This window comes from Brassica napus, chromosome A3 (assembly GCF_020379485.1).
Source record: "Brassica napus cultivar Da-Ae chromosome A3, Da-Ae, whole genome shotgun sequence".
NCBI classification, from domain to species: Eukaryota; Viridiplantae; Streptophyta; class Magnoliopsida; order Brassicales; family Brassicaceae; genus Brassica; species Brassica napus.
Window position 1 is genome coordinate 31,202,930 of NC_063436.1, and position 13,597 is coordinate 31,216,526.

Consider the following 13,597-nt stretch of genomic DNA (forward strand, 5'->3'; position numbering starts at 1 on the left):
TCTATTTCCGAGAGTTTTTCAGTGATGCCCCCTTCAATTTGTTAGGATTCGTCCGACAGTGGTAGCCATGTGCATGTGGGAAGCAAGCATCTCTTTATAAAAAAAAAAAAAGGATCCGACAAGAATCATGTCATATCAGTTTTGTCCATGTTTCAAGGCTTTTAGCTGTGGTGATAACTCAAATGCATTCTTCATATAATGTTATTATCCACAGCAAATCGAATATGCAACATGTTTTCCACAGCTGATATTACTATCATGACCCAAAAGCATAATATGTAGACGTGTACAAGGTGAATCAAGCAAGAGAAGCTAGTTAGTTAGTCTGTAGTCTATGATACAATACACACAACACAAATACTGAAAACTTCGATGCCAAACCAATAATTTACACACAACAACGATCTAGTACGAAAGAAGAATCTCGTGTGTCATATTCAGAGAGAGAGATAAGAAACGTCGTATATGATTGAATATGAATTCAATGTTCCATGAACTGCGAAGGAGGCGGACTTACTTTCGTCTTCTCCGTACCTGCGAGGATATTAAGTAAGAGCCCATCTTTGTTCATGCTTCAAGACTAAAACCAAGTATTTGTAAGATTTATATATAGTTTTCATACCATAAGCCCCACGAATCTCAACTTCTCGCAGTTCTTGGACAAGAGCACAGCAACAACACATCAAATGAGATAGAAAATCGTCAATGTACCCTCCCTGCCAAATCATATAACATTTAAGTACGCACCCAACACTGAATGTGTGACACAAACGTGGACTTGAGGCTCTTGGGATGAAGTGTTTCAATTTCAAACCATTCCATATCATACCGTTATGTTGAGTGTTTTCCGGAGTTTCCTCCTAACGCAGCAAGTGTAGCAGCAACACGAAAGTATCAAAGAATACGCCATTAGCTCATTACATGCTTCAGCTGAAGCTGCAAGTGCGTAAACACACACAAACAGTCAACTTATTAGTTTTCGCTTCTCACATAACAAAGTTGACTATATTCAATAGATCCCTTACACATGTGCCTGTTAGTTGCTGCAGTGGCAATCTTCGCCAAAGTACCACACGGGAAAAAGAATGTTTTCAAGCCTACCATTTCCACATAACAAGAACATATGGAATGCATGTAAAACGCTGCTACTCTTCGTATATAACAGAGAAGACAAAGTGGGAAACACACTGGAAACAACAAAAGAGGGAAGGACTCACAAAGAGAAGGCTCCGAGCAACAAGCTAGTAAGTCGGTATGCCACTCTTCATGGTGCTGTGATTCTCTTCGTGAAAGCATATCATGACTCGATGTAACAGAAGAAGTGGACCTGCACGAAACGGTTATGTAACTGAAATTGCACTTAAAGAAAAAGCATGAAGCTTTAGATTCTTACCTTGAAGCTGCACGACTACTGCTTTTCTTGGGATGATCTTCCTCCTCATACGAATATTCAACCGTATGATCAGTTTTTCTCGAAGCTTTCTTGGACAGTTCCTTCTCAGAGCCGCCATCAACCTCACCGACAGTTTGAGTAACACCAATTAAACGCTGAATAACTTCACACTGAGCAACATCATAATGCTCCTGCGAACGCTGAAGCTCGATCTGCAGTTTCTCGTTTTCCGTTTTGAGAGCATCACAGAACCGCAAGTTAGGGTATGAGCAAGAGAGAGTCTTCTTCAGGACAGAAGCTGCTTCTCTGGTGGATTCTTGTTTCAGAATAACATCTTGCACATGTCTATCCTCTTCAGCAAAAGTATACTCGAACTGATCACGGTCAATATACTCTAACCTCTCCTGCACAAACAAAAACCATTACCCCCATCAACAAGATTATGCATGGGCACTTTTATCCTGAACCGAAGAAGCAAACCAAACCGAACCAAAAAACTAGATTTCAGTGTAGATCCTATCAATTATCAGAGTAGATCTTATATCTCTAGAATCAAAAAACCAAAACCAAGCCGAGAACCACCGAATGGATACCTTAATATAGTTTATATACTTATAAATATTTTCTATATTTAGCTTTATAATAAGCAAATAATTTAAAAATATATATTTATAAAATACCAAAGAAAACGAATTATCTGAATTTTTTTATCCGAAATATTTAAGATTATCCGAATTATCCAAAATTTTATCTGAAAACGCTAAAACTTTTGATATTTAATCCGAAAGTCCAAATTTTCTAACTTTTAACCAGAATCAACCGAAAACCAGAATCCATTAAGATTGAAAATTATCTCGGATATTAGCTGGTTCCCAACTTTGTTACCCGAACCAAAACCCCAAATCTAATTTTTTTAAAATACCCAAACGGATCCTAAATATGTAGAACCAAATAACCAGAAGAATCAAACCAAAACCGAACTAATAACCAAATGCTACAAGATTGGCTCTTTAGGAATGTAAAACACAGCAAAGCAAAACTCACCCTAACGCGAGCGTTATCAACCAAAGTGATGAGAGGAATGATCTTAAGAAACCGATCAATCTCATCCTGAGCTTTCCGGAACTGATACACAATGTTCCACCCCATAGCCAACAAGTAGAGATAGCTCCTGTCGCGACAGCTGTTAACCAGAACGTAAGACCTCCTCAGAGCATCCTCGAGGCCTTCGAGAGGCTCGCGAGTCTCCGGATACTTCTTCATCTCGGAGAGCTTGAGCTGCTCGAGCAAGTTGCCGATGAGCTTGAGGTGCTGAGCGAACTGGCGGCAGTTCTTCTTGTGCATCCACGCGGTGTTGGCGGCTTTGACGATGAGGCCGATGAGCTTGACGGCGTCGAGGCCTGTGAGCTGCGCTACTGATGCGATCTCCCCGAGTCCGTCCCATGAATGAGACATTCTGTTGCCTAGTCGTGTAACACATTCATCTCTCTTTAGTAACAAGTTAAAGATCCATAAGCTAATCGAGAGATTTTACCTTGATGTTACCGGAATTAGAGGATCCGATCGAAGTTCTCCGGCGCCGACATTGGTTGTTGCGATCGATTCCGACGCTGAATCAGGGAGAATCGGAGTGAAGAAAGGCTTGAGTGAGTAAACAGGGAGCAGCTTCTTTGACTGCGGCAATAAAAGGAAAAATAAAAAGTTTATAAAAGATTCGAATCAAAGAGATTCTTGAGGTTGTTAGAGCTTTTCTACGTCAAAGATCTTCAACGGCAAAAAGAAAAAGGTCCTGAAGACTGTTTCCTCTTTGAAAACTTCAAGCTGACGAAAGAGAAAGAGAGAAAAAAAAAGGGAAAGGTAATGAACAGTGTAACCGATTCGCCGGCGATTAAGCTCCTCCGCCGAGAGTCGAGTCAATTGGAAAATAATACACTAATAGTTTAAGTTAAAGAGAGAGGAGACAGTATTGGAATGCTCAGTTAATGCATTGAAGAAGGCAACATATATACTTCCCATAACACAGAAATTAGTAAAATGTAAAATATTTAGAATATATTGATTTAAAAGGAAGAAGAAATGTTGCAGGAGAATTGAGTTTCTCTGGGAAAATGCGAATCAAATCACCTGGGTGGAGGAGATATGTTTTCGTCGTCTTCGAAACTAGAGCTGAGAGAAGATTCTCTGCGTCAATAAGAGACTATGCGGATGCAGAGACGAGTCATACGGAGAGAAGACGGTTTGTTTTTGTCGATTTTGAGCTTTCCCACACCTTCTTCACTTGCCACTCGTCGGAGCTGTGAACCCCATTTTACCAATATGACCTGCCTAACTCCATTTATTTACCAATCTGCCCCCCGGTGACTTTTCTTTTTCACTAACCATAAAGTTAATTATACCTCTGCTTTATTAGTGCAATTCCAAATCAAGTCTAACTTACATTTTCAACTATAAGTTTATAACTGTGAAGATAATATAAGCAAATTTGTTCCAAAAAAATACATAACAGGCACAGTAGCATATGTTTTTTTTATTTGAAAACACGCAATAGTATATGTTTAAAAGAGTTAAAATAGTGGGCAAAAAAGGGATAAAAACACGAGACATTATCGTATAACTTGATTTGTCTTTGAATTACAGTCATTGTTGTAATGATGAAGGTTAAGGTAGGAAAGGCAATCAAGCCATCACACATTCCCCTTTTAAGTCCCTTTTCTGTTGAAATTGATTTGTCTTTGAAATGCAGTTACGGTAATCATATGCCTTGTTTATTCTATATACATTTAATTATCTTCCTCTATAATAATCTTGCTTCACGTGGATTGCCTATGATTGTTTCTAGGCAGCTGGCGAAACGGACGGTAAACTAATGTTTGCCTATCCTTTAGCAAAAAAAATACGTATATATATTTTTTATGTAAGAAGTACAATAAGTTATCAAATATTTTGGCACGCATACTATATGCATGTATGGAAAGATTGGACATTGGTGTTGGTGGTGGTCCTGGTGAGCACTGCTACAACCTTTTTTGATAGTCTCTATAGAAAATCTTAAATGTAAAACATTGTTTCCTCAAAAGTATATCACTAGTTTCAGCAAAGAAATTGTCGGTTCGGTAAATATGTTGATATTACAGATGCTCCATGACAATGACCGAAGTACTGAATAATAAATCTTGTACATGTTCATGTTGCGGAATTATTTTTGAACAAAAGTCTCAACAAAACCAGTACAAACTGATTAGTATTAGTATGTCATAAACATAAACTCATAGTGTAAAAGTAAGAAACGAGTACTTATTTTTTATGGGAGGTGAAGAAGATTGAGAGACTGTTGTTTTTTTGGTGGATTGTCTAACATGAAATTTATTAGTTGACAACAATCGTGCACCTTACTTTATACTACTAAACTAAATGTTTCGAAATGTCCTCATCCGTAACAATTAATGGGACAGCTAAATTTTCCATACACATCATAAAGTTATATTACTTATACTTAACAAATGTATTTTATATTCTTATACAGTAATTTAAACTAGTTTTGAGGTTTAATTAGTGTAAATCTTCATCGAATGTCTAACACTTTGTCGGAACCGAGCTTATAAAAAATGATTAAAGTACCCCTCGGAATCTGCATTCCCTCTGACCTAACTATATAAAATTGTTAAACTATAAGCTTCAGCACACTCTTGTTTACGTCGAACAAACATCAACGTAGTAATAATTAAGTCGAATCTCTAACAAGTATAAAAATCATGTGCTAATCAGCTAGCCCCTAACACAGTAGCTTTGGCAGTCCGTGAACCAATAGTTGATAACTTGCAAGTAATCATATGAACCAGAATATCCCGTGATTTTTTTCAATCTATATCAATAAGTATAATCTTAAACTATAGTATTTTCTGCATATTAGCATGCTAGCTAACAGCTAATGAGTTTCAGGTTTATGGTTTATAATCTACATTATGTTTTGACTGGTACAAGTGGACTGTTTGAACATAAAGTTAGGAATGGCAATTGGGACAACCCGCCCCGCCGTGGCCCGCCCCGCTGCGGTCTCTATCTCTGGCGGATCTTTGCGGGTCAGCCCGCCGTAACCCGCGGTTTGCAAACCTCTACCCAAACCCGCCCCGCTTGCTACATAGGACTTTGCGGTCCGGCCCGCGGGTAATGAAAATGCAGTCCTCATTAGTTCTCTTCTTCTCATTGACCTTGAGACATCTCAGAACTCATCGCAAATCAAACAGTTCTCAGAAAGACAGAAAAAGAAGAATGGAAGTGATGAGCTTAACTGCCCCATCTTCGCAAAGAAAATTCACTGGCTGCTTCTTAAGCGCACCAACAAGCCCACGAAGAACCACAGAGTGGTACAGAGAGTACAAGGAGAAGGCAAAAAGAAACTTCTCCAAACGTTCTTTGATTCCTTTCGATTGGAAAGATACTGTTGATGATAAACAAAAAGTTAAGAGTTTTACAAGAGTTTCCCATGATAGTTCGTGCCTCTGTTTCTCTGTTTGAAGAGCTCGTTACCGTCACTGCTGATAGTATCGCAAACAACTTGTAGTTACCAAACTTGTTGTAGAGTTGTAGACTCATAAGAGAGAATAACTGAAAACTTCAACTAGATACTACTGATGGCCTATACTAGACTATTTAATTTTTGAGTTTTGACACTAATGAATATCATGTACGTACCATAAAGATAAGCTCTAATGTAGATGAAACTAGTAGCAAACTATGGGAGAGAACAAGTTAGACAGGTTAGTAAATATTATAAGTTTATAACTATCATCATCAAGCAACTTATAAGACAAATGACAATTAACAGTAAAACTTCAAAACAATCAAAGTTTCAAACAAAACAGTTCATACATAAAAAAAACAAAACTGATAAAGACACGCGGGTCTCGAATGCCCCGCAAACCCGCGTTGACCCGCCCCGCATTGGCCCATACCCGAAATTGACCAACCCGCAAGACCCGCAATATCTCGGGCCTAAGATATGTAAGCCCAAACCCGCCCCGCAGTGGGACTTTACGGGCCATGCCCGCGGGTTAAGGTACAAATTGCCATCCCTACATAAAGTCATCGATATACAAATGGGCTGAGTTATTTGTTAATAAGCCCAAAGTGTTAATATCGCAATTCAGTCATTGGCCCAAAATCAAAACAGATTTTTCCTATTATCGTCGTCGTCTATCAGAGCGAGACAAAAGATGCCAAACCGAGGTACCCCCGCACTTGTATTAAACAACGAGATAACAGAAAATTAAAAGCAACACGTGAAAAATATACTATTAAATTTCAGTTACAACTTTCGTGATTTCGTTTCTAGGTATACTTCCAATCTTTTTTCGAACTTATTCAATCAGTTGATACGTTTATACAAGGAAAAAGATTTCAATACGTAGAAAAGGATAAAAATACTCACGAGAGGAGCCAGACTCGTAATTGATAACGCGTGATTGAGGATTAATACATGTCCTTTTATAACATTGAATTTAATCATGCTAATTACCCCCTTACGTAGGACCCGCACTTCGAGCTCATATCACAAAAGTCCTTAACTACCCTTCATCCCAAAAGCATTAAAACAAGAACCACAAGGATACATCCGTCATATCACAAAGATATTATTAAAGAGCAAAGCAAAATAATAAAAAAAGCAGTCGTACAAAATTATTAAAATTTGTAGCGCAATCTACGCTTCAAAATTGATAGAGAACAACTAGTGGGTAAGGAAAGTGGGTCCCACGTCTCCGATAATCAAGGGATTAGCCAGTCGTAACGCACCACGTATCGAGATTACTTGGGTACTTGTATAGTGCTTAAGAAATGGTTTTGGCGGGCTTAATTAAAAAAATTCAAAAATCAGAGGCCGAAATTAAAAACCCTAGCCCCTCTTTCTCTCTATCTATCTATCTTTCACTCAACTCAAATCTCTTCCCTCGCCACTTCTCCCTCCATTTTCGCTCTCTAGCTTTCGAGCTTCCTCTCTCTCTCTCTCGAATCCGAAATATCTATTCCCGAAGTAGAAGAAGAAGGTCTCTCTGTTAATCTGAGGTTAGTTCCTTCTCCGTCTCTTCTCTTATCCCCTTTTTTCGATTTCTAGGGTTCGAATCCATCTCTCTTTCGATTTGATTCGATTTGACATCGTAGTTTAATGTAATTGATTCGATTTGATGGTTTGTATTGATATGTGGTTTGATTTTGTAGCTGTGACTGCACATGGGGAAGGTATCGCCGAAGGATTCGGATTCGAAGATCTCAACGAGGAAGAAGAAGCTGAAGAGTTCGAATAACAAGTACTTAAAGCCTGAGGCTCTTGTTCAGCTTTGTTACAGCAAAGCTTCCGCTACTGCTAAGTCTAATAATGATTTGGGGAAGAAACGTGTACCTGTGTTTGATTCTAAGCCTGCTAGGAGCAATGTGATTGCTGTGGAAGATGTTAGTTCTCCCAGAAGCCCTCTTTTATCGTCCCCTGTTAACGTTGTTAAGAGGAGCAGTCTGGTGAGGCCGATGAAGTTTGATGATTTGCAGGTGGAGAGTAGTAAGAAGAGTCCTTTAATGTTATCTCCTGTGAGTATTGTTATGCAAAACTCGCTGTTGAGGACTCCGAAGACGCCGCCACAAGCTGAGCCTTGTGACTCTGAGTCTCAGTTTGAGTCTCTTCCCATGGATTTACTGGTAACTTCTCTCGTGTTTTACTCATGTGAAATGTATGAAAGACTTTGCCTTGATGCTTATTTTGCAACTTGTTATTATCTCTTTGCAGGTTAAGATTGTGTGTCATCTGCATCATGACCAGCTGAAGGCAGTGTTCCATGTTTCTCAGAGAATAAGGGCAGCTGTAAGTGTTCTCTGACTTGGTTTTTAGTTTTGCATCCATGTTTTAATCTTTCAATTATACAACGCCAGACCGCTCAAGGCAGGAGATGCTGAGTGTTCTGACCCCAATGCCAATAAATCGTTGGCCTTTTGTTAGGTACATGTTTTGCTTTTCAAGTTTACGAAAAGAGCATCAAACAACTTGTTTGGTTCTTAACTAGACCTTCATCATGACTCTAATGAAACAGCAAGGGTGATGAAAACTATAGGATCATGGGAAGCCCACACACCCCAAAGGCACCGAGACATGCTCCTCGACCCCCTTGCCGAACTAAACTAGCGGAGATGAAGCAAATCACCGCTGTTCTTTTCCAAGACCAGACAGCTTTCCCTTCCAGGTGCAGCGTTCCTTCGGTTCTCCAGAGGCCGACTTTGTTCAAACCACTGGCTCCAAAGCACCCTCGCGTGCTCTTCTACGAAGATGAGTTATGTCAAGCTGTTGCTCAAAACAACCTTCAGTGATTATGCTTGCTACAGTCAAGACGCTTTTCTTTCGCTTGTTCATATTAAGTTTGCCTTCATCGTGGTTCATGATCACCTCCATCATGATTATCATCGTCTCCAGTTATAGACTATATAGTATAAGTAGCATGCAAGTTTTGTAGCAGTGCTAGTTCAGGGTATTAGGTTTACATGGTAATCTCTTAGTATTATCATTTCAAGGTTTTCGAGTTTAAGTCATCTGAGTTTGTCATAATAAGCAAGTGTTTTCTGAACTGGTCAGTTGAGTCTTGTGTATATTTTTCTGCACTTATTTGGATTGTTTTTTATTTTTCTTCTTTTATTACCTTTACTTGCTTTCTTCTTAAATTTGCTCTGAAGATTTTGGTTTATTGAATCATACCAAAAATGACGACCAGTAGCCTCGAATTTATGAGAAAAATATACAACTGATGCAAACAAACAAGATATCCATCCATAAATGTAAATATAGGCCAATATGTTTACAAAAGATAATCCTACTGATTTGGTCTTAAACCATTTACAAACAGCCTATTAGCGTGTAATTAACTAACTCATACGGCGACGTTTCGAACCAAATAAATCATACGGCGCCGTTACTATCCTTGTTGCCAAACAAGGCCATTGTTTTCCGTGTAGGGTCCACGAATTCCTTTTGTGGCTATAAATCAAGCTTCTATGTGTTGCGTAGAAACATTTTTTTCCCCATCGGAGAGATTCGAGATCTCGCGGCTCCCGTCGTCTCTTCTCCGCTCAGCTATTACCTCCGAATCAATCGCTAATCTACTGTTAGGCTTCTTAGATTTGATTTTTTTGGCGCGTAATCATAAGCCTTCGTGATCGATCTAGGGTTTCCGCGAGATCTGAGATTTCATCTTCTTCTTGGTCATCCCTAAATCGTAAGAATGTCTCGGTGTTTCCCGTTCCCGCCACCTGGATATGTAGTGAACGGAATCCGCGATGAGGCTATGATCGAATCGATCAAGGTTTGTTTGAGCATTGATATGGTTTTTGGTTTTTGGGGGATTTTCGAATGCTCGGACCTGATTCGTTCTAGGGATTGAAAGATGATGGTGATATAGAGTGTGTGTGATGTTTCTATTGAAAACGATTATGATACAAAATTGTACTAATTATATAACTACGAATACAATGTCACATTCATCAACCGGTTCGTTACAAATGTTGATATCAATAAGAAAAGACGATTCTAAGTTATATAGTTCATTGAGTTGTTGAGTCTCATTGAATGTGGCAAGTTCTTGTTTTTGTTGATTCAGGGGGGAGAGGAGAAATGTGATAAAGAACTAAGGAGGAAGGAGAGAAAAAGAGATAAGAAGGATAAGAAAGGAGATAAGGAGAAGAAGGATAAGGAAAAGAAAGATAAGAAGGATAAAAAGAGGAAGGAGAGGGAAGGTGAAAGCGAAAAACACTCTCATAAGAGACGTCGTAAAGAAGAAGTTGTTGCCAAAGATGTTCAGAACATCCAGAAAGTTGATGTTTTTGGCAAACTAAAAGAAAGTGAAATAAACTGTTTGGAGAAGAGCAGCCTTACTGTGGAACCTGAGCTGGTTCAGTCCACGTCTCAGAACTCTTGTGATAGCACTCTTAACAGCAATGAGAAGGACAAGAAGCAGCCTTTCAATGCTAGACATAACAGCAATGAGCTACCTAAGGAGGAGATGGAGATGCAGATGCAGCCTCTCGATGGTAGTAGACATAACAACAACGACTCTGGTGAGTTTGTTTGTTTGTTTGTGTTTCTTCCTTTCCCTGGGAAGGATGTAGTATTCTTGTTGGGTTTAATTACCATTTCAGGACATTGATGACTATCTTTCTTCATATATGAATTTGAAGAAAGCATCATTCGGATTCGATTGCCTATACGAAGGCCGAAAGATCCTGAGGTGATGATGATGATGACCAACAAGGATCAACCTTGTCCTTCCCGGGATATAAAGTTAGATAGTCTTGTTACTAAAGAACAGCCGCAACAACGTCCTTGTTCCACTTCTGCACCAGAACAAGAGAAGAGAAAAAAACACACTTCCTCAAGGAAACACAAAGAGAAGAAAGTGCCGTCTTCTACTCAAGAAACTTATCAACCTTCAAGCCTATGCAGGTTGTGCCCTCCATCATTGGCGGAGCACTTCTTGAATGTAGTTGAGAATTGGGTCCCTAACACGATCGAGAGCAGAGTAGAGCTAACTAACTCTGAAGATGAAGACGAATCTTGGTGGTTGGTGAAGAAGAAGCCAAGTAGCCACAAGATCGACACAAGCAAACAGCTTAACAGAAACAATGAGATCAAGGAAGTAGTAATAAGCAGTTCAATAGCATGGCCACGTGCTAGCCTTTTACCAGAAGCTGATGTCTACGCCTTACCTTACACCGTCCCTTTCTGATAACATCAAAGACTCAAAACCTGGTCGAGATATCTATGTACCGGACTCGGACCAGACAATTTTTTGGTTTAGCCTTAAATGTTTGTTTGTATAAGTACACTGTTCGTTATTCTTAGTAAAATCAGTATTACGCCTTATATCTCTCTTGCTGGAAAATTGATCTTTTCATGACAAGTGAGATTGCATAACAAACCAATTAGAATGGTAAAGAGAGAGAGAGAGAGAGAAAGGGAGAGTACTACTGCAATATCAGATATTGAAACAGACAATTAAACCAATAAATAGTGTGTTTGACAAAAAAAAACCCAATAAATAGTGTTTTAAGGAACTAAAGAGACGGCAATCACAATGAAAAGAAGAGAAAAAAAAAAAAAAAAAACCAAATACTGTCATCAAAGAGCTTCTTAGCGTCTCCATAAGCTATTACAAAATGGAGCAAGCCTTTTGTGCTTTACTCTTCTTTTTCTTCTGCTTTGGAGGTTGAAGGACCACTCTGATCGCTGCATCAAAGACTCCCTTCACGTTCTGCAGTTTATATCACACATGGTTTTACATCAAAAAGATGGAAGCCAGTATTGAAAAAATGGTTCATTAAGATTTATATACCTCTTGTGATTTTGAAGAGCACTCGATGTAAGCAGGCGCTTCAATTAGCTTCTTGAGCTCCTCTCCCTTTTAATGGTGAGTCAACAAAATGATTTACTTGTTTTTTTTGGGGAAAATGGCACTGAGGAGATATAACAAATATTCATACCTGAGCAGTGGTAATAGGGACAGCACCAGGATGGTCGATGAAAAACTGTTTGTCATCCCGAAGATCTGACAGAAAACAAGGTCAGGGCAAGAAGACCAAGTGTCAAACCAAAGATTCAGATGCAACAAAGCAAGAGATGGAAGAAGAGTAAGATACCTAGTTTGGAACCAACAAGGACAATGGGGACACCAGGAGCATAGTGCTTCAACTCAGGGATCCACTTCTTGGAGACATTCTCATAACTAGCCTTACTAATCAGAGAGAAGGCTAGAATGAAAACATCTGCACCACGGTAACTCAATGGTCTTAATCTGTTGTAGTCCTCCTGCCCTGTAAATCATAGTATAAGACATCCCTAATATTTGATATAAATCCATAGCCCCAACTACGAAAAATCTGGATGATGAAAATGGGTCCTCATTATTTACCTGCAGTATCCCACAAGCCTAGATTGACCGTGGCTCCATTAACAACCACATTGGCACTAAAGTTATCAAAAACAGTCGGAACATAGTCCTGTTACCATGAAAAAAAGGAACACTAAGTGAATATACATTACAAATCTCTTACGTTCATTCTATCAGACAAAAAAGGAAACCAAACACAATTAATTCACATTAAATATATATTCAGACAGAGATGAAAAATGTGGCCAAGAATGTCGGATTCATGTCATTACCGTGGGAAAGGTGTTGCTGGTGTAAGAGATAAGCAAACATGTTTTGCCAACAGCTCCATCACCAACCGTGACGCATTTTATGAACCTTGATGCACTCATTGCCTAAACCACACGTGATGACCACACAATACACACACAGAGAAAGATATAATCAACCTCAGATCAACGCCTGAGGAACACCACAATATGAAGCCAATTCCTCTGAACTGTCTACCATTTACATTCAGTTAACCATCTCCCGCACAAATAAAAACCTATGTAAATGTGGAAAGCCTAAAAGGAAATGTCAGAAAGAAAATAAAATGCGAGGGAGAAACACAAAAGACGTGATCAGAGGATGAGGAAGAACATGGTGAATGTGTTGTGATGATTTGTTAACACGATGAATTTGGATCAACAGAGAGAAAGAGAAAGAGACAAAGTAGAAAGTGATGTCCGCAAATAATTGCCATTGAAGCGTTCTCTAATGGGTATGTAATGGCATCATCTCTGCCACCAACCTCCCCTATTATTTTGCCTCCTTTTTCTAATATTTATTGTTTTTTTTCTGTTTGATTGGTTTTAGTTTTAATATTATGGACATCTTCTAAAAATAACATGATTCATATTCAATGTGTCAACAAGACAAAACCATTTCTCTTATGGAACATTATTATGTTCGTTATGTACCTTGTTTAGTACTAAAATGTCTTGAAATATTAGACTATCGTGCACATAATATTTAAATTAATTTTATCTCCGACATTCATACGTCATGCACATACATAACAAATAGTCAAACTACAATAATGTATATATATGTCAACAAACATGCAAAAATAACTAGTTGCATTCACGTCAAAAAAAAAAAACTAGTTGCATATATCAAAAAAAAAATGTGAATATACCAAGATTAGCATAAGGGTTCTCCCAAAACATCCTTTGCTTTCTCCAGCTGACAAAACATACTTCTCCCCATAGACCCTTCTTCAATCTTTAATATATAGACATTGCTCATCCTAGTTCCTGATTTCTTGTAC

At 38.7% G+C, this 13,597-nt stretch overlaps 4 protein-coding genes across 5 annotated transcripts; 2 read left to right on the top strand and 2 right to left on the bottom strand.

Moving 5' to 3' along the window:
- Positions 1 to 223: 223 nt before the first annotated feature.
- LOC106451489 (protein MID1-COMPLEMENTING ACTIVITY 1) lies at positions 224 to 3,731 on the bottom strand. 2 transcript variants are annotated; one of them, XM_013893422.3, is made up of 9 exons: positions 3,518 to 3,731; positions 2,928 to 3,067; positions 2,438 to 2,856; positions 1,394 to 1,797; positions 1,218 to 1,327; positions 1,026 to 1,097; positions 830 to 936; positions 623 to 716; positions 224 to 534 (listed from the first exon to the last, which is right to left on the bottom strand). In XM_013893422.3, exons 3-9 carry the CDS (start codon positions 2,846 to 2,848, stop codon positions 482 to 484), a joined length of 1,251 nt encoding a protein of 416 aa, XP_013748876.1. In that variant the 5' UTR covers positions 2,849 to 2,856; positions 2,928 to 3,067; positions 3,518 to 3,731; the 3' UTR covers positions 224 to 481. The 2 variants fall into 2 exon arrangements, with proteins under 2 accessions (XP_013748876.1, XP_013748882.1); XM_013893428.3 differs by lacking the exon at positions 3,518 to 3,731 and adding an exon at positions 3,149 to 3,419.
- Positions 3,732 to 7,228: 3,497 nt separating this feature from the next.
- LOC106451532 (F-box protein At4g35930) lies at positions 7,229 to 9,071 on the top strand. The gene is given in 5 exon segments (XM_013893471.3): positions 7,229 to 7,453; positions 7,607 to 8,077; positions 8,166 to 8,249; positions 8,251 to 8,375; positions 8,467 to 9,071. Coding segments are annotated over 4 exon segments (942 nt in total). The 5' UTR covers positions 7,229 to 7,453; positions 7,607 to 7,618; the 3' UTR covers positions 8,741 to 9,071.
- Positions 9,072 to 9,423: 352 nt separating this feature from the next.
- Positions 9,424 to 11,282, top strand: LOC106451523 (DNA ligase 1). Its single transcript, XM_013893459.3, has 3 exons — positions 9,424 to 9,726; positions 10,021 to 10,477; positions 10,598 to 11,282. The coding sequence occupies exons 1-3, from the start codon at positions 9,646 to 9,648 to the stop codon at positions 11,143 to 11,145; spliced, it is 1,086 nt and encodes a 361-aa protein (XP_013748913.1). The 5' UTR covers positions 9,424 to 9,645; the 3' UTR covers positions 11,146 to 11,282.
- Positions 11,283 to 11,435: 153 nt separating this feature from the next.
- On the bottom strand, positions 11,436 to 13,379 carry LOC106451540 (rac-like GTP-binding protein ARAC1). Its single transcript, XM_013893482.3, has 6 exons — positions 12,579 to 13,379; positions 12,328 to 12,415; positions 12,056 to 12,229; positions 11,900 to 11,964; positions 11,752 to 11,817; positions 11,436 to 11,670 (listed from the first exon to the last, which is right to left on the bottom strand). The coding sequence occupies exons 1-6, from the start codon at positions 12,675 to 12,677 to the stop codon at positions 11,569 to 11,571; spliced, it is 594 nt and encodes a 197-aa protein (XP_013748936.1). The 5' UTR covers positions 12,678 to 13,379; the 3' UTR covers positions 11,436 to 11,568.
- Between the last annotated feature and the right edge of the window lie 218 nt (positions 13,380 to 13,597).

What these genes read in the sequence shown, in the direction of transcription:
- LOC106451489 (XM_013893422.3), bottom strand. Translation starts at nt 2,848, where the DNA reads ATGTCTCATTCATGGGACGGACTCGGGGAGATCGCATCAGTAGCGCAG. An exon ending in TTGATAACGCTCGCGTTAGG is followed by an intron (nt 1,798 to 2,437) that starts GTGAGTTTTGCT and finishes TTGTTTGTGCAG; the next exon opens with GAGAGGTTAGAGTATATTGA. An exon ending in AGCAACTAACAGGCACATGT is followed by an intron (nt 937 to 1,025) that starts GTAAGGGATCTA and finishes ACGCACTTGCAG; the next exon opens with CTTCAGCTGAAGCATGTAAT.
- LOC106451523 (XM_013893459.3), top strand. Translation starts at nt 9,646, where the DNA reads ATGTCTCGGTGTTTCCCGTTCCCGCCACCTGGATATGTAGTGAACGGA. An exon ending in CTATGATCGAATCGATCAAG is followed by an intron (nt 9,727 to 10,020) that starts GTTTGTTTGAGC and finishes TTGTTGATTCAG; the next exon opens with GGGGGAGAGGAGAAATGTGA. An exon ending in ACATAACAACAACGACTCTG is followed by an intron (nt 10,478 to 10,597) that starts GTGAGTTTGTTT and finishes ATGAATTTGAAG; the next exon opens with AAAGCATCATTCGGATTCGA.
- LOC106451540 (XM_013893482.3), bottom strand. Translation starts at nt 12,677, where the DNA reads ATGAGTGCATCAAGGTTCATAAAATGCGTCACGGTTGGTGATGGAGCT. An exon ending in AGGCTTGTGGGATACTGCAG is followed by an intron (nt 12,230 to 12,327) that starts GTAAATAATGAG and finishes TATGATTTACAG; the next exon opens with GGCAGGAGGACTACAACAGA. An exon ending in CCTTGTTGGTTCCAAACTAG is followed by an intron (nt 11,965 to 12,055) that starts GTATCTTACTCT and finishes GTTTTCTGTCAG; the next exon opens with ATCTTCGGGATGACAAACAG.